The following is a 25,081-nucleotide window of genomic DNA, read 5'->3' on the forward strand; positions in this document are numbered from 1 at the left end:
GGAAGCCAAGGCAATTCCAGCCATAACACGTGGTAAGAGATCGATGATCCAACCTTCACGGAGTTCTCATGGATAATACAAAACATGGAACTTAAACTGTTGAAGTATAAATGGAGAGATTTTGTTATTACTCCAAAGACAGAAACTATACAAATCTGGGAAGAAAGGATTATATGGTGATATGAATCATATGATCAAGAAGGCTGAAGAAGGAAAAACTAACTTACAAAGAATCAAATGTAATTTCACTGAAGTATTCAAACCTCATAAAATAGAACATTCACTTGTCAATTTTAGCACAAACTTTCTTAATAATCTCTTGCAATTTCTCATCTTTAACTTCTTCTCCTCTTAATTCATGAAGCAAAACAGACATGTTAGCTGGATGAGCCTCGAAGCCTCTCCTACACATCTCCTCCAAGAACGGAATCGCCTCTCGCACCTCGTTCCTCTTCATCAGATTCCACACTACAATGTTGTATGTCACGCCATCCGGCCGGCAGCCGCTCCTCTCCATCTCCTCCATCAACCTCCTCGCCTCCCCTCTCCGCCCTTGCTGGTAGAGGGAGTCAAGCATCATGTTGTAGATTGCCGTGTTAGGACGCAACCCCTTGGAGGGGAGCTGGTCGAAGAGTCTCCTAGCTTCATCCAGTCTCCCACACTTGCACAAGCCGTTGATCAGGACACCATACGTTACCACATTAGGAGTGGCACCTTTCTCCTCCTCCACCACCCTCAGAAACTCGAGCGCCTCATCAATCCGATCACTCCTGCACATGCCATCCAACAAGATGTTGTAGGTGTGGAGATTCGGATGTAGCTTCTGAGCTTCCATATCCTTGTAAAGCTTCCATCCGTCTTCAAACCTACCCTCGCGTATCAGCCCCTGCATCATGGTGGAGTATGAAACAGTCGAGTGCTTGAGACCAACGCGCGGGATCTCATCAAAGAAACGCCACGCTTCATCAAGGCTCCCCTTCTTGCAGTATCCCTTAATCAAGCTACTATACGTGAATATATCGTGCTTGATCCCCGTCTTCGCCATCGTATCAAAGAGCTCTATCGCTCTAGCCATCTCCCCCCGCGAGCAATATCCATCTATCAACGCATTACACGTGACCACGCTAGGGGAGACGCCCTTCTCCACCATATGCGACAGCAGAAGCAGAGAGTCATCAACCATCCCATGCTTCGACAAGCCATCAATCACAGTGTTGTAAGCTCGAACATTAGGTTCGTACCCAGCTTCGTCCAACGCCAGAAGCAGATCACGCGCAGTGAGCGGCTTCCCGGCCTTCGACAGCCCGTTCACAACGGTGAGAATCATGACATCGTTGATCTCACATAGCTTGAAGCTCAGAATCTTCTTGAACAGAAGCTCCGCCTCGCCAATCTCGCCGGCGAGAAACAGCCCTTTAAGCAGAGTGTTGAACGTCGTCCCATTGGGGACGTATCCGTTCTTGATGAAGACGCTGAGAACGGAGAATCCGACGTCCACGCGCTTCAAGAGGCAGCAGCAGTTGACGACGATGTTCATCGTGTACCAATCCGCCACGACGCCCAATTGGCGCATTTCGTCGAACACGTGGAGTGCAACCGAGTAAAGCTCCTTCTTGGCAATGTCGCTCAGCAGATTGTTGTAGACGCGGATGGAGGGCTCCGGAGACATCGCGGCGAGCTCCCGCAGCGAGCGTATCGCGTCGCGCGAGCTGCGGATGCCGCTGAAATCCACTCTGTTTCGGGGCCTCTGCGGTAAAGGCGGCATCTTTTCGCCATTGAAGCCGGATTTCACCGCGAATCCACCGGTGGAGAGGTGAATTGCACAATCTGTGACGTTTAGGCTCATCATTTTTGCTATATTTGTATTTTCGTTTTTAAATTTTCTTTCAAAGACGAGATTTTGAGTTTAGCTGTCAGAATCTCGAAAATTTATTTTTCTCATCTGTTTCTTTATTTTTTGCCTTGGCATCAACGTCTAGTAACAAATTTTTACTTTTTACCCTATTTTTACAAAACTAAAACTTTGGACTATAATCATTTTGAATTTAGATATTAGATGCCTCTAAACAGTAAATCTCATCTTCAAATTCCAAAAAGAAAGACTAGTCAGCTACTGTCCCGGTTGACCATTTTTGGATGTCCCACTTTGAGTCCCGGTTGAAATATACCACATATATGGAGAGTAATAAACTCCACATTCCACTAACTTTTTTTTTACTCACACTTTATTATAAAACTAATATATATAAAATTAAGATTCACATTCTACTATTTTTTTTCACAAAGTTCTTTTACATTTCTTGGAACTCGTGTCGAACTCAAATAGAACACCTATAATGGGACGGAGGGAGAATAGCACAAATTGAAAGGATGAGTCTTTAATGAAATAATTAAAAAGTTCGATTACAACAAGATTAATCAGAATGCAATCAACTCAATTAAGAAATACTGCAGTATAATTTGCAAGCAAAAAATGTTACTCCATCTTTCTACAAGATTATTAACGTTTTAAAGTCAAACCCTATTATTTGGTCTCCAGCAACAGACTACCAACAAGGCAACGACAATTCTCAACTCCAAGGCAAAAAAAACATAAATTTCGAGTTACATACAACAAAGCCATCTCAAATGCAGGCTTACACAATAAATCACACCCACAGTTATATACCACACTGTTCCTCACACCACAGTTTGGATAACTACAATCCATACATAATTGTGAAAACACACACTCAACAAACATAGAGAAAGGATTAAGGGATCATAGGTCCCTATGTGCAGAAGAGCAGCATACAAATGGAACCCAAAACGGTCGTCCTTTCTTCTTTTCTTTCTTGATCTCAATCGGGTATCTTGCAGGAGAGTTCCACTCCTCAAGGTGCTTGTTGGTATCCGGATCCTTGGTTTTGTGTGTTTCTGAAGCAACAACTTTACCCACATTGTCGTCTTCAGTCTCAGCCTCAACTTTCTGATTTGCAACGGGCACTTGTTTCGTGTTAGGTGACTTGACTTCGTTTAGAAGGCTTTTCAAAGGACTGGACTGCTGCTTCACTGGGCTCCAGTTTGTAACTTTGGCTATCATTTCCTCATTTTTCTTTCTGCCTTCGGATTCATTGACTACATTTGTTAGAGAAGGGAACCAGACGGCTTCAAGAGCATCAGATCTCTGTTGCTGATTGTTCTGCGCTGTCTCAATCTCTGTAGCTGCAGTAGCCTGATCTACTTCACTCCCAGATTGAACCAAAGTCATGAAAGATGGAGGCTCAAATGTATCTGATTTGCTGGAACGGGTTTTGTGCTTCTGAGAATTTGTTTCGAATGTATCTATCAATTGAGAGAAAAGTGTTGATCAGATAAAATGAGCACAGTATTATGGAGAATATGAAAAAGTATAAGACACAAATTTAATTTGTGCTATGCAAACCAGTAAAAAGAAGACTAGTTTTAAGCAAACTGATACAATAGAGATGAGTTGGCGTACCTGAAACTACTGATCCACAGTTCGCTTCCAGACTGTCAGACGGGCTAGCTAAACTACTGGATACATCAACTGCAAATGCATCATCCATTTGCTTAGCAGGCTTGCATTCAGCTTCAGTATTCACATACTTTGCATCGACCCTAGTGACATCTTCAACAATAACAACAGACTTATCATCAACTGTATCAGAAGTTCCATGAAATTCTTCAACATCTGAAGCTGAAGGTACTGGTTGTTTTAAACTTGTAGCTTCAGAAGACCCGAAACATTCCTCTGATTTTAAAACCTTGTCATCAAAAGAATTTTCAGCACTAAGAATAGTGTTAACAGACTTCAATGTGCTAAGATCATCATTTGAATGCATCTGCTTAACATCCGATGAAGTAACATTCAAACATGTGCTTGCAGGGAAAGTTCCTTGCACACTTGGGGAAGGGCTTTCTGAAATTTCCCTCGATCCAACATTGCTTTCATGATCTTCAGAAGTTACTTCAGTTTTGGTGATTGCTTCTGATGCCTTAAAGTCTTCTTCGTCACAGGTACCATCTTTGGCAGAGAGTAGCAGTGTAGATTCTGTTGAAATGGAGTGTACGGGTGTTTCCGCTGATACTGAAAATGCATTATCATCTTGTACTTTGCTAACAGTTTCAGCAACATCTAAAGGCTCAACATTAACAACATTCGTTGATGCATGAACATTATTCTGCAGCTCTGAAGTTAATAGGGGCACGGGGTGTTCCACCGAGGAATTCAGTGAGGAATTCCCTTCACCAGTTTCCCTCAACAAAACTGAATCAGAGAGTGGCAGTGTAGATTCTGTTGAAATGGAGTGTTCAGGGGTTTCTGCTGATACTGAAACTGCATTATCATCTAATTTGCTAACAGTTTCAGCAACATCTACAGGCTCAACTTGAACAACATTTGTTGCCGCATGAACATTATTCTGCAGCTCTGAAGTTAATAGTGACACGGGGTTTTCCACCGAGGAAATTAGTGAGGAACTCCTGTCGCCAATTTCATTTGCCTCAGAACCTGACACTAAAACTGCATTACCATCTTCTATTTTGGTAACAGATTCAGAAACATCTAGAGGCTCAACTTCAACAACATTCGTCGCCCCATGAACATTATTCTGCATCTGTGAAGTTACTGGCAACACTGGGTGTTCAGCGGAGGAACTCTTGTCACCAATTTCATTCGCCTCAGAATCTGCTCCAGAGGGACCATCTGCACCATCTCCTCTAATGGAATTCTCAAAACCATCATCATTGAATTCCAATGAACTGGAATTGTTTTCCGATAGTTCTTGTGAACTTTTTGCATAACCATCAGCTACACATGAACTTGGAAGGTCAGTCAGTTTTTCTGAAGGCAGTGTAGAATCAGGGATCACTTCTACTTCTGCAGAAACTCCTTCACCCTTTTGGCTCCCAGTTTTCAAATTTGTAGTATCTTCACATGGAACAGCATGAACTGTGGAGCCAGGGGTGGAATTTGCTTCAAGAGAATTCAAGTGCTTAGATTCCAGGCTTTGGTTTTGACATTCATAACCACTGGTCATGTCAGACTTCTCTACATCACTTGCATCTGAGGCGGTTTTCAGCATCTCTTCTTTGTCAATTGAGGAGACAGTACAAGCCACATCAGAGTGCTCAGTAACATCTAAAGCTTTTGTGCTCTCGTTAGGCTCAACCAAAGACGCATTCAACAGACTTTCCTCAGGTAAAGTACTTCCATAAACAGATTTACTGGACCCAATGTCTTCAGTAGAATGAGAGAGCTCTTTCTCCACAGCAGAGGCATCTATGCCTTTACGAGTCTCATCCATAAGGGCAGCCTCAGTAGAATGAGAGAGCTCTTTCTCCACCTCACTAGAATGAGAGAGCTCTTTCTCCAAAGCAGAAGCATCTATGCTTTTACGAATCTCATCCACAAGGGCAGCCTCAGTAGAATGAGAGAGCTCTTTCTCCACCTCACTAGAATGAGAGAGCTCTTTCTCCAAAGCAGAAGCATCTACGCTTTTACGAGTCTCATCCACAAGGGCAACCTCGGAAGTTAGGATGGAGGTACTTTTTTCGACAGAATGGACCACACTATTAACCGCATCAGGAGCATCCATTTGAAGAGATTCAGATATAGGGGTGGAATCATCTTTGGCCCCTTCAGAAATAAACTTATCACACGATTCATCTTTACTTTTACCTGCTGCTATTGTTTGGTCCAGAACTTTATGTTCTTCAGGGTCCAAAGAAACAGAAGCTGAGCCATTGTCCTGTACTTGAATATTGGTATCAGGTCCATGTAGTATCTCACCTTGAAGACCACGTTCAGGCTGTGAATCATTTGAATGTCCAACAGAAACCGTTTCTGCAGCAGTATCTGTTATTGGCATGGCATTGTCTAGCTGGCTACTTCCGTTTGAGAGGGGTCTGGGTTTTCTAATTTCCTCACTTGTTGCATCATTGGGTTGTTCAATTGTTTCTGCATTCATCAGGACAAAATTTCATATGTAAAGTGGTTGGCATATAATGACAAACTATTAAAATTAACTAGAAATCAGAGATATCTGATAGAAGTCGTAATTTCTTGAACACAAGACTAAGTAATTCAAGAGAGATGTAATGAATACATCAAAAAGATTATCCCTACCACTTTCCCAACAAGCAGACTAACAAGTTGAAGTGATTTCTAAGCCAGAGTGCTACAATATCATAATGCTAAAGAACGATGCTGTGCAGAACTTAGCTACTAATACTAATAATGTTTTAGAAAGCAAAGCATCACAAAGGAACAAAGGGGTCAGAAATAAAGAATTATGATACTTTTGACATATCATTGTTGCTAAATTTTCTTATTTCAGATTTCACATGTCAAAAACAAGTGTAACATCACAAAGCTTCACCAGTTTGTTCCTCGAAGTTATACCTAACATTACATGCATATAAATAAACAGGAGGACACAAAGATGAACAGTAACCTCTTAACAAAACTGAAATTGCTCTTTATTAGTTACAAGTAAGTGCATATTGAATCATCAGCATTCCTTATCTCACTATTTTCAATAGAGAAGGCTTGCTACTAATCAATCAGATCATATCATTTTGAAACACTGAAACATAGGCAATGAACTCTTTGTATGCATGCAGAAAATTTTCAGTTGCTAACATATCCAAAAAAAATTCCATTTTAGAATTCTGGATACTACGTGCCAGTTCATCTTAACATTGCATTCATCAACAATCAAAAGTCTGGAAATCTAAAATATAGAGCATAGTCTTGCATATGCTTACCAGCAGCTTCCTTGATCCCCAAAACTCCACTCCCGTAAACACCACCTTCCAACCCCTTATGCTCCAAACTCTTGCCCATTTCTCCTACGTTCTCAATGGGTGCCTCTAACTGAGGACTAATACCACTGTCTGAAAACTCCATTGGTGCATCAGAAAACACGTCATCTTCTGATTTGTTCGACTTCGCACCTACTCCGCCACTGATGAAAGCATTTCTCTTCACAATATCTGGACCTTCAATGAACAAAGAAATCATAAATATATAGTACAACAGACATTCACTCCAGAACAAAACCCCCCAACAATTTAGAACCCACAGCATATGTTATATCAAATCATGTGTCCTCACCTGGGCTCTGATGCTCATCATCATCAGAGGCATGGTCATCATCTGAAAAGGCCAAATACTTATCATGGTCTTCTGAGTGAATGATTTTGTAGCCTTCAATTGTTCCACAAACCCTTTTGTGAGCTCTTCTGTGTTTAGAACTAGGATGTGGATTTGGAAAAGGCCATCCACATTTGTGGCAATGGTGCACCCCGTGGCCCTCATGCCCTTAAACAATCAAAATTATTTAAATTAATAACTGGTAATGAAACTGAAAGGATCCAAAAACAGTCGTTGCTATCAGTCCATGTATAAAACATGAAACGGCCAAAAAAGTTAAACAAACATCAGACGCTTATGCAAAATTGCAAAACAGAATAAACAATTCACAGCAACAATTGAAAGGATTACAAACCGTCGTTATCAGTTCATATATACTAAAACACATTAAATCGCCAAATAATTTAAGCAAACAACAGACACTTACATGAAACCGCAAAACAGAAAAAACAATAGACAGCAAATATACAATTGTTGGTGCAAAAATTGAAAGGAATACAAAACCGTCGTTGTTATCAGTTTGTGAATATAAAATTAATGTGAAATCAAGAAACACAATCAACAGGACTAATACTTTGTCTCTTTGTAGCAGAAAAAGTCCGCGCAGAAATCTGCTCAATTGTGAAGAAATGATCGATGAATGTGTGTGAGATTGAAACGAATTCAACTAAATCCAAGCAAAATCCGAGCAAGAAAAGGAAAATCTACCAAAAATCTTGACAGAATTGAATAAACATGATCAAAAATAGAGGAGACAGTGTTGAGGAAAACATGGCTAAGAAGATTTTCTCGGGAAAAAAAAAACTAAATACCGGCAGAAGTGGCAGTGATCTTGTGGCCTTGAACATCCATATTCTCAGGAAATTAACTTTATTGAGTGAGAGAGAGAGATCAAATTCAGTAACCGCAACCTAGAGAGAGGGGGGAAGAAAAGGGCAGGACTTTTGAGAGAGAGAGAGAGAGTGCGGAAGCAGAGTTATGATAGAGAGAGAGTATTAATGCAGTGGCACCATGTGCGCATGTTATCAACAGCCCCAGACTTTTCTATGCATGGATGACTGAAGGGACTCATGTTTCCCTGCGGTAGGGTGCAGGATTTGCCTAAACGGACGTTTACAGTGCTTGTACCTTAATTCAATTTCAACTTATTATGGATAGGCTTTCTTCTTTTGGTTAGTACAAATGTACATGTCATTTCTAGGAGCAAGTAGAAACTACCCACACAATCAATCATCATCATCTACGTAATTAGTTAGCAATATTAATTTGTTATTTGAAAGGTCACATTTCTGCATCCTTCAATATAGGCTCAATAATTTACTAAATAAAATTCGTATATTTATTTATCCATTTATGAATTTGATTACTAGTACATGGAGTATAAATATACACAATTGTAAATTATAAAAAACGGAAAAAATATGAAATGGGACTCGTGAATATTGCAAGTGTTGTAGGTGTAAGAGAATCAACCGTGGGGACTCGTTGATTTATCCCACAAAAATAAAACGAACGCCACACGCTCGTTGTTCTAATTTTGCACATCATTTAGTGCCACAAGGACTCAGCATGTGTGCACGTCATGTGGTGCACAACGGTACATCGCTATAGATGTCCTTCAAAGATGAAGAGAAAATTTGTTTAAGAGACATAAATAATATTACTCCCGTCTCATTCAAGATGTCCATTTTTCCCTTTTACTCTGCTCCACTCAAAATGCTCACTCTCATTAATAGCTCTCTTCTCTCTTCTCTCACATTAAAATATTCAACTATTTATTTTTTTCTTTCTACTTACTCTACCTAACGAACTTCTTTCAAATCTCGTATCACTTAAGAATGTGGACATCTTGAGTAGAACAAGGGGAGTACATTTAAAGAGCATTCACCTAGTTATAATGATGAGATTAATTAAATCATGTTTTTCTAGTATTAAATTATTCACATAATTGAATGTGAGATGAATAATTGTGAGATTTAATGTGATTTAGTAAAGTGAAAATGGATCAAAGATATATTATCAAGGACCAAATTTTTAAGTGGAAGGGACAAAAAGGAAATACGAATAGATACGAGACTTAAAAATAGTAGTTGAGGACTTGAGGGTTTTAACATTCTAATATAGCAATATTCATAGAGAATTAATATTATTTTCAATGTGGGGTGACACCAATCAAAATGCACCACGCCATCAAATGCACACCACCGCGGTTGCATGATTTTAGGTGAAAGTCGTCGCACAAACTTAAATATTTGCATATGATTTAGGTGCGTGGTAGTAATACATCGTATAGGGAATCCAAGGGACAGAGATGTTAAAGACAATTAAAAACAATGATTGCTACTTCATAAAGTATTTTATTTGCAATAAGTATAAATTATTTTGTCCTATTCACACCGTTGTGGAAAAGTAGATTGTTGGTGCTAGACTATTTAATTACATTTTGATATAATAGACTATGCTAACATTGTCACATGCTATGTGCCAATATAATAGTTGGGGTTAGTAGAATACTGCGTGTGCCTATCATTTCCCTCCATATGAGTATATGACTTTTGTCTTCTATCTTCATTTTGTAAATGTTTGAACATTTCAAATCTTGTGTTGATTTGTTATACACCATATTATATAATAACCCACGTCACTAAAAATGGATGGAATTATGGTTTCCATTTGTGTATATGTATATGTGTTAAATAATGTAATATTATAGGAGAGTGATCAATTGCTAACTCATCATTTAATTGCTAACTATAACTAATTTAAGGCTATAGGATTTTAGAAAACGTGTGGTCTACAATTTGTCACGTGTAATTTTTATTTTTATTAATTAAATCGAAAAAAAAAACTCCAAATTAGGGTTTTGGATGAAAATGTCAAGTATAGTGTTCCGAATATATCAATACAATGCTTTGAGAATGTCAACACAATGCTTTAAAAATGTTAACTCATTGCTTATATTGACATTCGATATGTATTATATTGACATATTTTATATAGTATGTTGACATTTCTGCTTGTACGAAAAAAGTAAAAAATTTTAAATTTTTTTTCAAATTTTGACGTCGGAACATAAGCATGTATGATATCGTTGGAATCCTTATGAAATTATCTTTAATTTGATATATGTTATATGAATTTAAAGTTTTGAGATTTCTTTTAAAAGTTATTTATGAATAAACATATAGTCAATTGACATTTATACCCCTATTGATATTTTTTGGAATTAATCCTATAGCCTTATTGACGTTTTTCGTTGATCCTATTGACATTTAGGGATTAATGATCTAAGCCCTTAATTTGAATATCTAATGACTTATTTAGTTGTTAGTTAACAATTAAGTTATGAGTTAGCAATATAACACTCCCCCTACCGGATAACACATTAGTTTTGATGGAAAATTATTTGAAGTTATGCTTTATAAGGAAATATTAGATGTATTAATTATTTATGAAATTAAACCGAAAATTCAAGTTAAACTTTATTTCTCCAAATAAATTAGACGAAATTACACCATTGAGATATAGAAAAATCATCTGGTCATCCATCTGCAATTTTATTAATGTAAAAGTCATTAATCACATTGTAAAATATGAAGATGATATTCCATGTGCACTAACAATATTAAGATATTAAACAAACAGCAACCAGTCATTAAGATATTAAACAAACAGCAAATATTTATTCATAAGATGTATACTACTACTAAGTTTGTTTCCATCAAATATGAGAAAATAAATACAGTATATAAAAAAATGAGGAGGGAGTGTATAATTACATAAATTAAAATTTTTCTAAGAAAAAAATATTTAGAATTTTTTTAATAAATATACAAAATACATTCACCTAATTACAATTATTCTGAAACGAAAATTAAGGTACCAACTCTTGGATAACAGTTCTTTATTTCGAAACTCATCAAATTCAAACGACGACATATACATCGGTCATAAAAATATTTATAAATATTAACTAAGGTGATATAATGTGCGTGACATAAAAAACACGTTTTGCTAGTTGAAAATAGTTTCATCACCTTCATGTTGAGCACAACAACTAATACCTAAATCGTAGTTACGCTCCACCTAGTCCAATAAACACAATAAATTTGAGTAAAAAAATCTCTAATTACATGGCAAAGATAAATTTAGATCTAAATTTGCGCAATTAGCTGCATGAATTTCAATGGCAATTTCAGTTAATTAGTCTGAATTGAAAATCTTATACGGCAGAGGTGGGTTTAGTGTTATTTGTTTTACGTGGAAAAGTCAATTTCACATTTATTTTGCTTCCTCCTTTTATTATATTTTAATCAATCTTTCTTTCTTTTAAAAAATTAACAATTTGACTAAATAATACTAACATATTTTATATGCATATGAAGTTAAGTTCATGAAAATATACTTAAATTGATGTATGGTAAAACGTAAGTAGATTTGAAATGAGAAAGTCATCATCATTTAAAATTTGATTGATTTTGAATAATATTTTAATAATTTTTTAGGAGCAAGAATATAAGGGATGAAAGATGGGCTATTTGAACTTGTAGTGTTAAATGGGCTAAATTTAGTTTAACTAAATGGGCTTAGTCAATTTAAATTAAATGTTGCTGGCGTTACTGTTTGGCCCAGTTATGGATTAATTAAGTTTTTATTTTATGGAGCCAATTGGATAAATTCAGATTTTTGGGTTTAAGTTAATTAAATAATATGATCATGAAATTGAATTAAGCGAGCTATGCCCCCAAATTTATTGGGCTATAGTTGATAAAATGGATAGCACTCAATTTCAGAAGCATAATAAAAGTGTCCAATTTTGTCTTGCTATTTTACATAGCCTTTTGAAATGTGAAAATCGACGATATTAAAGTGTGAGAATCGAGCTTTATATTGAGTTTAGTTTAAGATGTTCTCATCATTTTATATAGTCATGTCTCCATGTTTTTCTATTGAAAACACCACGATTATTGGGTACTACTGTTTGATTAAATATAATATTCATTCGATTAATTCTAGTTAAGCCTTGTATAAATAACTCTTCGTAATTGTTAATCAACTGTCCATTTCAACAACATTTTATTCAGTTCTGATCTCTCTCTTTTTCTCTCGCGCAAAATCTACCTAAGCATTCTGTTTTCTTCCTCTCCTTTACCTATTAAAAAAAATAAAATTTATCGTGAAAGAAATACTACTTCCACAAACATAATTACCTTTTCTTATTCAAATGATTGTCACCCCTTTTTAATTTAGTGATTATTTTTTTCCAAAATCTATTACTTATGGACTAAATTGAGCAACTTTCGTAAAACAGGCATAACATTTCTTTACATAAATGAAATATACCAGACACCCACGCTCAGTGATGGAACCAGAAATTTCAATAAGCCGGGGCTGAAAAAATTTTAAATTATAACAATAGTAGTATTTAATTTCATACTCCCTCCGTCTATCTGCAGTAGATACATTTAATTTTCAGTATTTATTTTGGAAAAATGCTAATAAATAATTAAAGTAAAAAAAAGTAAAATAAGAGAGAAAATAATATAGGGAAAATTATTTTTATATCATTCTCTCTCTCTTACTTTACTCTCTCTTCATTATAACTATTTATTACTCTCTTCGTCCCAACTAAGTTGAGACATCTTTTGGGTACAGAGATTAAGAAATGTGTTGAAAAGTATGAGAGATGAATAAAATAGGAAACATAAAGAGAGTAAAGTAAATGATGGAATAAAATAAGAATTATTAGATGTTTTATTTTTTTGTTAAAAATGAAATGATTCAACTTAGTTGTGACATCTTTAAAAAGAATACGACTCAACTTTATTGGGACGAAAGAAGTATATTTTTTTCAAAATGATTGCTCAAAATGAAACGTCTTTACTGAAGAAGAAGTAATTGTCTTTATCAATTTTATATGCACTATCAATTCACAAATACTCTTTATCTTAGTAAATTTAAGAATATTTGGAACTAAGCTTGTTTTCATTATTTGGAGTCATTGATGATTTGAATTTAAATATTAAGGGTGGAATTAAATTATGATGAAGGATTTTATGCGATGGAGTATTAGACTACATATATGTTAGGGAGAATAAAATAAATTAATTGCTCCTTTGATTTTGCTCAATAAAATGGAGTATCAAAATACGGTAAATATAATTTATCACTAATTTTTCTACCATTTGACGGGTCAAATATTTTCCTTCTTCCAATGCACTTGATGTATCCGAAAAAAAAAGAAAAACAGATCTTTTGCACTACCCTGTTCATCTTCTTCCCCATGCGGCCTCGCCATTTCTTTTTCTTTAAAATTACTCTTTTTACATACTTCTCTCGGTCTCATCTCCACTTCGCCGCCCAAGTCTTGTGTTCTCCTTGCTAATTCTACTTTCAATTTTAGAAAATCGGGCGGCGGGATTCGTTGTCTCTTGGGGCGGAGACTGGGCGGAAGACGGCCATGTAATGGGGAGTCTGGGTCTGGGGCTGGCCAAGCCCCCGCTGTCCCCATGTAGTTCTGTCGCTGCCCACGCTATGTGCTTTTGAAACTGGAGACATTAGTATTCATTCCTCTAACTTATTTAACTTACATATTAATAAGTATCTGCTTATAAACATATTGTAATATACCGTACAAAAGTAAGATCAACATCCTACTAACTTTTTCAACTCACTTTCCATTATATTTCTTATAACTCGTGTCAGATCAAAGTGTAACAATTAATGGCGAATAAGAAGAATATCTACGGGTATTAATATTTTAGCCTTTTTTTTCCTACAAAAAGTCATTAACTATCTCGATAACTTCAAAACTCTAATAACTTCATAACAATCAATTGATAGAAAATTAGGCAAAATATACTAAAGTCATGCAATATTTAATCAAATCAAGCAAACTCTAACCCCTCAAATTAACTATCTGGATATTTAAAACTGAATCCTACAATATATTTTTAAATAATAATTTAAATATTATATCTATTATTAATTCGTTCGATTCTACAATAAACTTTTTCTGGATCCTGCTCATTCTTTGTCATTAACAAATGAAATTTGTTTTGACAAAATGAATACATATTTCTTTTTGTAAATATAGTAAACATGAACAATGACAAAAATATAAAGCTGTCTAAATCCTAAAGCACGTATACCATTTTCTGACGAAGGAAAATGATATTAAAATCACAGCCTTTATAAAATGAATGGAATATTATGGAAAGAAGAGTTAACAATAAAGATGATCTCCGACAGAGACAGATAATGTTACTAAAAAATAAAATAAAGGAAATTATTAAAAGCCCTAATAAATTTCATTTTCTACCAACGCCTCTTCTTCACTCTTCAGCTGCTTCTTCTTCTGCTTCTGCTTTACTGATTCTTCTTCATCCTCATCTTCTCCTTCTTTTTTGTTTCAATTCTGTTCCGTTTCTTCTACTTTTCGAGCTCATTTCTCTACCATTTTAGTTAAACATCAAACACCTTCTCAAAATCAGTACCAAATTCACATTTTCTTCACTATTTGGAGCTTCCTTTCACACTCTGTGAACTTCCACTGCCTCTAGTCTTCTTCAATTTTTCCACCAAAAGAGAGATAGAGAGCTCTCGTTTGATTGCGAATCTGTTAGGGGGAAAGGGAATCATTCAATTTTATAGAGATATAGAGATAGATCCATACACTAGTAGCAAAAGAGATTCCCTTTGTAGTTGCAGAAGAGCAGATATATTGTGAAGAAGTATGAGAGGGCCATTGGGGCCAGTGATAGGGAAGTATCCATCATCTAGTGATTCTAATGGTGAAATGGGGAGTGGAAACAATGATATCATAAAACACAACAGGAAATGCAGAGATTTGGTGTTTCTTGTCATCTTCATTGCCTTTTGGATTGCAATGATTGTTAACTCCAGCTTCGCTTTCAACCAGGGAAACCCATTGAGGTAATTAACTAAAAAGCTGCTTCCTTTGCCTGATATTTTCATCATGAGTTACATGCGTCTGATTTACCTTTTTGTGTAATGTAATCCTGATCTGTTTCTTTATCCAATCTAACTCAAAGATGTTATATTTGCCCTTCTCTACATTTGGGCGTTTCGTGGCATGAATACTGGAGAGTGGAGACAGAACTTTGGCATTTTCCGTTTACTGTGTCACAAGCTGTTTTTTTGGAAAAATTATATCTTGAACTTTTCAAAATTTGGATTGCGCCGGAAATGCAGTTTTTCTCTTATGTTTTGAAGAGTTTCAGTTTATGCACCTTCTGGCTAATATCGTCAAGATTTTACAGATATAAGGAACCAAATACCCGAAGAAGAAAGAATAAGTTATTTTTTGTGTTTGAACATAACTAACTGAATCATTTTGTAGTTTTTCGGCTTGCTTGTTCATCGTGGTTCTTTACGTTTTTATGCATTGCTTTCTGTTCCTTGTTATGGTACATAATGTATATTGTTGTGTGGCAGGCTAAACTACGGGCTGGACTATAAAGGGAATGTTTGTGGTGATAGACATGGTGATCGGGATCTGCGTGAATTGGAACTCAGATATTGGTCAAATCCCAATCAGGTTTATGAAACTGGTGTGAAGAACAGTAAATTCCAGCTCTCCAATGCTCGGAGTATTTGCTTGATGGACTGTCCTATCCCATCTGAAGACTCCCTCAATTGGGTCTGTGATTATCCTGAGGGAGATATCCGTATTTCACTGGATGATTGGATTGATAGAAACTATGATTATTTTGCGGACTTGACCCCTGAGCTCAGGAACACTTCTCTTCAGCTGCAGGGTCCCTGCTATCCTGTTATATTTCCTAGTGTCAATGGTAAAACTCTACAACTATCAACCTTTTGCTTAAGACAATCCTAGTTGATTAAAATACATGTCTTTGTGTTCTGTTGTCAGTTTACTGGACCTGCCAGTTCATTGCAAGGGCATCAAATGTATCCTTGACTCACTGGGAACAGATGGGCGGAGTGAAAGTTATAGAGGATATTGCAATTGATAAATCTATCCATAAATCAGTTAATTCCCGGTCATCAGTACTAAAGGTTAGGCGAATTTTTCTTTCATGCTTCAGGATATGCTCTCTTTGAAACAAGTTATGCAATACTCAATCTTATTCCTATCTTCAAGTACATATGAAAAATTGATGGTTTCAAGATTGTTGGGCACTAAACATTCTGTGATTTGTATGGATTCTATTGGTTGTACTACACTACTACTACTGCTGTTTTATTCTCTACTTACAAGATATGGCTACTCTGTCCATCTACAGAGATATGTAGCTGATGTCGGAAAAGCTTGGCCCGTACTTCTTGTTTGCGGAGGATTGTTGCCTTTGTTTCTATCAATCATATGGCTTTTAATGATCCGTCATTTCGTTGCTGGGATGCCGTGGGTCACTGTCATTGTTTTCAATATCCTCATGGTATCTGTGACAATGTTTTACTATTTGAAAGGTTTGGATACTATCTATTGACACTGCTTTGACAAGGCAAACTTCCGTTTCAGCTTTTCCTAACCTATATTTGAATAATTAGATCAGGTAACTGCCACATATGTTTGATTAATTAAGGCTGAACCTAGGAAAATATAGTTTGCCATATTAACTTCCAATCTTACTATATTAGTTTTCAGTACTAATAGTTGTATGATATTAACTATAAAATCCGATATACTCACTCCTATTGGTGTAGATAGTGAGCGTATAAGGTAGCATGTCCTATAGATAAGATACCCTGCTAGTTTCTACATACACGTACGAATAGAGTATTAGAGTGAGTAATGAAACAATTATTTAGGAAACATTATTCTGGTAATGAAACTTGATAAGCTAAGAACCTATGCATGCACACAATTGAAATCTACTGAGAGAAAAATGAGTTCAGCTGTCATCTTCTCTCTATTTCCATTTAAAGATAAGATACAACTAGGGCAACTTCTATGTAATTGGTTGCTTAACACCATCATTTTATTTCAGAACTAGCAATATTAGTATCAACTAGATTTAGGATTTATCACCGAAATTCTACTACACTGAATATAGTTTTGGAAAAAGCCCTAAGTGCCTTCAAACTAGCCTTTACTTATGACAATTGAGAATACTAAAAAACAAAACTAAGATTGCAATGTGCTGAAATACTATTGTTCAAAGATCTAGTATAGTTTTCGTACCTTTCATTAATAATGTATAGGGCCAAAGCCAACAAAATCATTTAGCCTTCGGGATTTTGTATTGTATGTTTCCTGAGTATGTTCATGTTATCGTCTACCTTGGTGTTGACTAGCATCTCTTGCTCACCTAGTTACCATTACCAGTTGAAATTTGAAATAACATATTTGTTGGTTCAAGTGTTTTTCCTTCTTTGTTGAAGTTAAGAACTAGTTCAATATATTTTTGTTTTGTAATGAATTTCCTCTTCATGCCTGTTCTATTGCTCTTCAGCTGGATGGATTGGAAATGATGCCATCTCTCCAATCATTGGTGAGCACGACCCATATTATCGCGTGTCAGCAAGGGTAGGACTTATACTCTTGATGTCTTACGTAAAGTTTGGATTTCAAATTTTCAACTTGGAGTTTCTGCATTCAGTAAAATCTCTTCAAACCTTCACAGCAAGATGCTTTCCTGCCGATTCTGAATCTCTATTTCTTCATTACCTAGCTCAACCCTATTATTTTTAATCATTACACATCTATATGATTTTGTGTTTATATGTTTTCAGGAGGTGAATCATCTCCATGCAGCTGCTTTTTTCATGACTGTTTTGATGATTGTCGCTTTTCTCTCCTCCATTGCTATAGTCCGCCGTATCCTTATGGCAACATCAGTTTTGAAGGCAAGTTATGTGAACTTCTGTAGTATTAATGGAATTATTGTTGAAAAGTTATGTTTAGTCTACTACTGGAGCATTCTATGTTCCCTATTGCTAACATATTTTCTGCTATCTGTCAACTGAACGGCACCAAACCTAACCTAGACCACAGATTCTTGCTACATTGTGCTTGGGCCCATGTAGAGACTTGTCTAAAACAGACTAATATATTGTAATGCTAATGTGAATTGTAGAGCTAAAATGTTAAGTTTTACTTAAAAAGGCTTGAGTTGTTTATCATTTTGTCAATCCTTTTACGAGATTATAGAACACTTGATTTCAAAAGATACTAAACAAATTGACAGGACTGGAAAAAAATATTCATGGTCTTAATTGATCACTGAAACATGCTACCCTCTTTTCTTATTAATGGTGGATCTTAGTTTGCTTGAAGAAATGGACCATGAATAGTGAACTTTCTCCATTTCTTGCATTTATATATACGAAGATGTTATCCGTCTTAACTCTTACAAGGCTTAATTGAATTTTTATGCAGTGCCTAATATTTAGCTAATTCTTTTTATACAAGCTTAGGGTATAATTGTTTTTCTTCTTAATAATGAGTACCCTGAAACTGAAACTATGATGAAGTTGTGGTATTGCCCTTTGTACTTGCTTATCAGATGTTATTGTCCTAACTTGTTCAATTGTAAATTTAGGTTGCTGCTAAGGTCATTGGAGAAGTCCAGGCATTGATAATTTTCCCAATTATACCGTATGCCATGCTAGCTATTTTCTATATGTTCTGGTTGTCAGCCGCCCTTCATCTTTTTAGTTCCGGAAGTGTACTACAAAATGATTGTGGTGCTAACTGTTGTGCTTATAATCTCAAAGAAAAGAGGCTTAGCTGTAATAGTTGCTGTGGCTATAGCATTCATTACACTTCTCATATTGCTGCTGCAATCCTTTTTCACCTATTTGGTTGCTATTGGGCCACCCAATTTTTCATGGCATGCTCATCAACTGTGGTTGCTGGTTCAGTCGCTTCATATTATTGGGCTCGAGGAGCAACTTCGGTAAGACAATGGAAGAAACTTCAATATTACCATTATAGAATACCTTCAGAAATTATACTCTCCTAGTTTTAACATTGCCATAAGTATGATAGTCGTTCCATGTGATTTGCAAAGAATAGCCTCTTAGAAAGTCTGTTTGTACGTCAAGAGGCTTTGTTATATTCAACTTCAAGAGATTGCATTGTTAGTTGGGATTCACTTAGAGCTATTTCTTTAAGCTGATTGTGTAGTGGACATGTTTCGTTTCTTGTCTCATCTTTCTTACTCATCATAAGATGTTGCATCACATGGTCAACTTCCCATTGAAGGAAAATTTGGTCTGTAGGATACTATTAGTATGATCTAAATGAGTCCTGAGGTTATCCTTGCTTACTTGTATTTAATTTTTCCAAATACGATTGCAATGGACAGTGATCAATTAGTTTAAATATTTCACCCAGTTGAATTCTTTTACAATCATTTATGAATGAATGAAAAGACTTCTTGTTTAACTTTAGATGCCAAAAATGTTTTCTTCACTAAATACTTATTCTTATAAAGTGTATTTAAATTTTTAGTGTAGTAGTACTTGTTTTTCACGTGTTTCTAAGTCACTCATCTGCTAGTTACTTCTGAAATTATAATTTTGATAGTTAATTCATAGTATAATATATTTGTTTAGATTTTCCCATGATGGATCGTCCTTTCCTCTCTATGTGCAGCCTGAGATCCCGTTCCTTCCTGTTTTTGCTTCAATGAAGCGGCTTGCACGATACAGTCTAGGATCAGTTGCTCTTGGTTCTCTGATTGTGTCTTCTGTTGAATCAGTACGTTTTATACTTGAAGCTCTTCGTCGTAAGCTTAAGCATGTTAATTCCATGCCTGGAAGCTGGATTGGGAAGGTGATGTATCAAACTTCACAAGGCTGCCAGAGGCTTATTGGATGCATCATCAAATCCGTGAACCACAATGCTTACATTATGGTAGGTTGGAGAGTTTTGGGTTTGTCATGTTTATGAATTTACTGAGAATTAGTTGATGTGCACTTTTTTTTTGCATAATTTTAGACTTTATAATATGGAGATCCAATTTGATCAACTACCCGGTGCTAAAATGTCACTGTTAATCTATTTATTGATAAGGTGTATCTATAATTAGCATCTCCTGATTAACTGCGTAAAATGTAAAGATTTTTGGCTACATTGAAGCTCAAAGTGGAAAATCCTTGCGTCTTAAGGTGTTGAGACCTGAGACGTGTCCTGCTTATGTTTATTTCCTTTTATTTTGTTAAAAGGTTCAGATTAAGATAAATATGCAGGTCTCTTATATGTTCCTTTCTCCAGATTGCTATAACAGGTAAAGGTTTTGTCAAATCTTCGGAGATTGCAACAGAGTTGATTATGAGTAACATTCTTCGGATTGGGAAAGTGAACGTGATAGGAGACGTTATTCTCTTCCTTGGGAAGCTCTGCGTAAGCCTTACCAGTGCACTATTTGCTTTTCTCATGCTGGACACACACAAATACAAATCTTCACACAACAAGATCACGTCGCCTCTATTTCCTGTACTGGTATACACTCTCTCTCTCTCTGTCACATTTTTTGAGGGATTAATAAAAAGTGAAGCAAGGCGACTGATGAAGTTGATTATACAGGTTTGCTGGGGGTTCGGTTACATAGTGGCTACTCTCTTCTTCGGAGTGGTGGAGATGTCTATCGATACGATAATCCTTTCGTTCTGTCAGGACTCGGATGAACACCAAGGAACTGCTCAATATGCTCCTCCCTTGCTTATTGAAACCCTCAACGACGAAAATGAGATGCAGAGACTGATGCAATGAGCAATTTGGATTATGTTTCACATTAGCTATAAATTAGACCACACTTGCTTTTCTCATGCAATATTCTGATTGTGTTTTTGCTAACCAGCTTTTTTACCATCTATGGTTCCTTCTATATATATAATCTAACATAAATGCCATGCTATTCGTACAGCTAGATCTGTTTACAAATAGAGTTTGAACTGAATAAATGCTCAGGTTCATCAGTGATAATTTTCATACATGAAATATTCATAATCTATTAATCCACATCCCATTGTCTAATATCCAAGACAAAATGTAGAGCAAGAGAGACGAGATAGAATTAGACAGTGAGCAAGGGAGACGAAAAGAAGCGATAAGAAAATGAAAAGTAATGTCGTTGTAGTGCTGCCTGCCCACACCCGCTAATCTGTGACACAACACAGGTTATTCCAATGCCAACGTGTTATGTAGTCATTTTGCGTATCATTCTCGTCTTCACATGGTCCTTCGTGTTTTTGCTTCACCCCAACAATGAAAGTTTCAGTGCCTGCATCCTCAGAGCTCATTCGATACCCATAGGCAGCATCACTGCCACAAGTCCACAACGGTAGATGCCCACAGTTTGTTATGTAATGCTATGTAGCCTCGTTTTCTAACTCGGTACATGAGAGGGATGACATTTCGTTTAGGTATATAATAAGATAAATTTAATTTGAAGAGCAAGAAAGTAAATAATATAAAAGTCGAATGCATCGCCCGGGGTCGTGAGGACATGGAAGTCGACCTCAAACCTGTGGTCCTGTAAAATTATTTTACAATTCATTTGAGTTCGGAATGCTTACAATCTATTTGTCTTTTCATTTGTTGGTATTGTTCAATTAGGCTCTTCATCTGCTGAATCTTCTCCTTCGTTGCTGCCATTTCCTGATCCAACTTCGCCTTCACTTTTGCCACACACTCATCCACCTGGAGCTTGCTGCTGAGCCTCATCTCGTTCTTCAGTTTCTCAACTTTTTCTCCTATCAGTCGCTCGGCGATCTCATTGTATGTGATAGGGTCAATGTCGGGGGTACCCACAGATGCAGGCGAGTCATTGTCAACGGGGCCCACAGATGCGGACGAGGTAATATCAGATGCGTTCTCTATCCCAGGAAGTTGTAGTACTCCAGCACTTACCATATCCTTCCAACAAATGCGGACGAGGTAATATTAGATAGTTCAAACTAAAATTAAACAAAATTATATTAGTAATCAAATTTTAAATGCAATTACTCGAATTTGTGCGGCCATCACTGTACAATTCGGACATATCTCCAGTGAATTTTTTTTCGCTCGCTTGCGGGTCATGTTAGGGAGATCAAAATATGCAGGACGCTTCCCATCACTCTTCTCAGACTGAAAACAACATTAAAAAGGAGTAAAAAAGCATCCAAAATAAAATGAATTAATGTATGAAAAAATAATTTTAACCATTGTTTCTGTTGTCCCGGCGTATGAAACAGAGTCGTTACTATGTGAGCTGTGGGCCTTCTCCTGCTCCTGTTCACAATTTGCCGAGCACCCGCCAGCAGCCTCGAGCATCTTCCAGGCGTCAGTGTAAGCCTTCCACATGACATTTGTGAAGTAGGCCGGTTTATTCTTCCTCCGTTTCAAATTGTTGATGTACTTAAAGTATCTACCTTTACATTTCTTAACAAAAGCTTTCTTGTAGAGGTCTTGATCATAACTCCCTGTATTAGCTTTTTTCTACAAAATGGAGTAATAAAAAATAAATTAATCTAAAATAATTGGGTAAGAATATAAACTGCACAATTACCTTAAACTCTTCCCAATAAATATTCATGTACTCATCAGAAAGATGGCAGAATCCTATCGGGTCAACTATCTTCTTGAAAGCATCATTACATATGTCAGATGCATCGGAGGAAGGATGCAACCTGCAATTAATACGTATAGTTAGTAACTTCAAAGACAATATGAAAAATGCATAGCACTATGCGATCACTTACTTTTCACCCTTGAGCTGTATGATTTTACGCCCATGTTCATCCTCCATACATGGTAAAAAGTAGTAAAACTCATCATCCATCTCACTCCAATCAAAAGATTCTGTTGTATCTTCCCCTTCTATATCATCCGGTGATACCCCTTCTATGAACTGTATGATTTTACGGCCATGTTCATCCTCCATACATGGTAAACCATAAAAACCATCGTTTATCCCTTCAATAAAATTTGTTGTATCTTCCCCTTCTATTTTATCAGGTAACAATCCCATGTCCGACAGCTCCTGGACACCCTGTGGCAGAGACTCATCGGAAGGTGGAGTTGTGCTTCCTATAGATGCTCCTTGAGGCATTTCTACAAAGTAGACAAATCACAACATATAAACATCAATTTGCCATTACCTAGACAACTATCAACTCATGACAAAACAATTTCAACTCATACCAGATATAACAAAACAACATTTAATTAATGGCACATAAACTGTCTTCAGCATTAGGAATAGACAAAGTATTTCTGGTAACTACTACTTGAGTTTAAAACTGGTATCAAATGGATGCCCACAAACTTGAGGTGATGTGGCAGTGATGTGCCACAGGATGAAAACTAAAGGAAAATCAACAAATTCCCAAAAGTGCAAGATCAGTTCATCATCATTTTTTATGCTGGCTTGTCTTAAAATGCAATTTTACATGTCCGCTTCTCTAATTGAACAAAGTTGTTTGTTAAGCATCTTCCCTCATCAAATGCAAAAGGAATATCGATCCAAAATAAGAATACCTAACCAACATTTCTCTACTCTTTTCCCGAGCAGAAACACCTCAAACAACAAGCTGTCAATCTCGCATTTATCTAATCTACACTTGCAACTCACAATAGCATAACTCAAAAAATTAAGCATAATGATGCTTCGCAATTAAAGGAAATCAGCATAACTAGGCACAATGATGTATCAAAATTAAATGAAATCGAACAAAAATCATCAAAGCAAAATCAAAATCAAATGAGAAAGAGAATGCACCTTAGAACCAGCACGGCGGGGAGGCTTTTGGGTGCGCGCGCGAGAGAGAGGATGGGGAAATAGAGAGGGAGATCGGCGCTAGAGAGGGGGTGGAAAGAAGAATCGACCTAATCTACGCTATTTAAAAGAGTTCTACACTGCGAGCACCAACAATGCTCGCAAATTATTTTGAGAAATGATCATATCTTGAGTTCCTCTATTTTAATTCGATTTTTAGACTTTTGAATTAATCCTTAAAAATGTGATTCTAAGAGCATCTCCAATAGCGGCTAGTCCACCGGCTAGCCGATTCGCGTCGCTAGTCGGTCGGCTAGCCGAATCATTGAAACCGGCCAGCGGCATTTCGGCTAGCCGATCGGCGAGCTCTAGTCGATTTGCGAGCGCTAGCTGACCGCTGGCCGATCCCGCTAGCCGCCATTGTAGGCTCAATTTCGGTTAGCCAGTTGCATTTTTTTTAATGTATTTTTTATTGCATTTTTAATGTATTTTTATTATGAATTTTTTTTAATTATGTAATTTTTTTTAGGATGATCTTTTTTTAATTTATATAAAATTATTGCATTTTTTAATGTATTTTTTTAATAAATTAGTGAGGAGTTGAGTGGGGCGGTGGCTTATGTGTGGAAGTCCGGATTTTTTTTTATTATGTATTTTTTGATTTTTAGTTAATGTACCTTTTTTTATTTAAATAAATTAACGAATTTTTCTCGTATATGTGTCGTAAATTTAATTCTGTATTTTGTGTTTAATTCCGTAAATGTAGTTGTTTTTTAATTATTTTTATTGCGGCTAGCCTGAGGCTAGCCTATTTGCTTAAAATGATGATGTGGCAAGTGAATTTTTAGTGCTTGATGACGTGGCGGGAGAGAGAGTGGGTCGGCCTAAGAGCATCCGTTAGCGGTACATAGGCCAAGCAATAGGCTAGCCATTCTCTCTCCCTCGCCACGTCAAGCAACACTAAAAAATCCACCTCGCCACATCGATTTAGGCCGATATAGGCCAGCCCATAATAAAAATAATTCAAAATATACTACATTTACTGAATTAAAATTACGATTAAATTATGGAATTAAATTTACGAGACATATACATTCATTAATTGCATTTAAAAAAGGTACATAGATAAAAAAAAAATTACATTTAAAAAGGTACATAATAAAGAAAAAAAACTATCGCCGTGCAATCCTCCGTGCCCACAACTCTTCAATTATATCCTTTTGGAGTT

The 25,081-nt window shown here is 36.4% G+C and overlaps 4 protein-coding genes across 6 annotated transcripts; 1 reads left to right on the plus strand and 3 right to left on the minus strand.

Moving 5' to 3' along the window:
* Nucleotides 1-154: 154 nt before the first annotated feature.
* Nucleotides 155-1,914, minus strand: LOC125194372 (pentatricopeptide repeat-containing protein At1g62670, mitochondrial-like). The gene has a single exon (XM_048092553.1). It carries the CDS (start codon nucleotides 1,847-1,849, stop codon nucleotides 281-283), a length of 1,569 nt encoding a protein of 522 aa, XP_047948510.1. The 5' UTR covers nucleotides 1,850-1,914; the 3' UTR covers nucleotides 155-280.
* A 661-nt stretch (nucleotides 1,915-2,575) lies between these two features.
* LOC125194386 lies at nucleotides 2,576-8,156 on the minus strand. 2 transcript variants are annotated; one of them, XM_048092572.1, is made up of 5 exons: nucleotides 7,972-8,156; nucleotides 7,121-7,327; nucleotides 6,772-6,999; nucleotides 3,482-5,962; nucleotides 2,576-3,324 (listed from the first exon to the last, which is right to left on the minus strand). In XM_048092572.1, exons 1-5 carry the CDS (start codon nucleotides 8,009-8,011, stop codon nucleotides 2,762-2,764), a joined length of 3,519 nt encoding a protein of 1,172 aa, XP_047948529.1. In that variant the 5' UTR covers nucleotides 8,012-8,156; the 3' UTR covers nucleotides 2,576-2,761. The 2 variants fall into 2 exon arrangements, with proteins under 2 accessions (XP_047948529.1, XP_047948528.1); XM_048092571.1 differs by having other exon boundaries at nucleotides 6,772-7,005.
* A 6,334-nt stretch (nucleotides 8,157-14,490) lies between these two features.
* LOC125193535 (choline transporter protein 1-like) lies at nucleotides 14,491-20,948 on the plus strand. The gene is made up of 10 exons (XM_048091356.1): nucleotides 14,491-15,094; nucleotides 15,617-15,975; nucleotides 16,056-16,201; nucleotides 16,429-16,612; nucleotides 17,599-17,672; nucleotides 17,879-17,992; nucleotides 18,688-19,044; nucleotides 19,746-20,006; nucleotides 20,367-20,594; nucleotides 20,679-20,948. The coding sequence occupies exons 1-10, from the start codon at nucleotides 14,895-14,897 to the stop codon at nucleotides 20,862-20,864; spliced, it is 2,109 nt and encodes a 702-aa protein (XP_047947313.1). The 5' UTR covers nucleotides 14,491-14,894; the 3' UTR covers nucleotides 20,865-20,948.
* Nucleotides 20,949-21,047: 99 nt separating this feature from the next.
* On the minus strand, nucleotides 21,048-24,019 carry LOC125193536. 2 transcript variants are annotated; one of them, XM_048091359.1, is made up of 7 exons: nucleotides 23,857-24,018; nucleotides 22,838-23,189; nucleotides 22,645-22,765; nucleotides 22,299-22,574; nucleotides 22,101-22,223; nucleotides 21,671-22,010; nucleotides 21,048-21,480 (listed from the first exon to the last, which is right to left on the minus strand). In XM_048091359.1, coding segments are annotated over exons 2-7 (1,212 nt in total). In that variant the 5' UTR covers nucleotides 23,188-23,189; nucleotides 23,857-24,018; the 3' UTR covers nucleotides 21,048-21,478. The 2 variants fall into 2 exon arrangements, with proteins under 2 accessions (XP_047947316.1, XP_047947315.1); XM_048091358.1 differs by having other exon boundaries at nucleotides 21,049-21,416; nucleotides 23,857-24,019.
* Nucleotides 24,020-25,081: the final 1,062 nt, after the last annotated feature.

Source organism: Salvia hispanica, chromosome 6, assembly GCF_023119035.1.
Source record: "Salvia hispanica cultivar TCC Black 2014 chromosome 6, UniMelb_Shisp_WGS_1.0, whole genome shotgun sequence".
NCBI lineage: Eukaryota > Viridiplantae > Streptophyta > Magnoliopsida > Lamiales > Lamiaceae > Salvia > Salvia hispanica.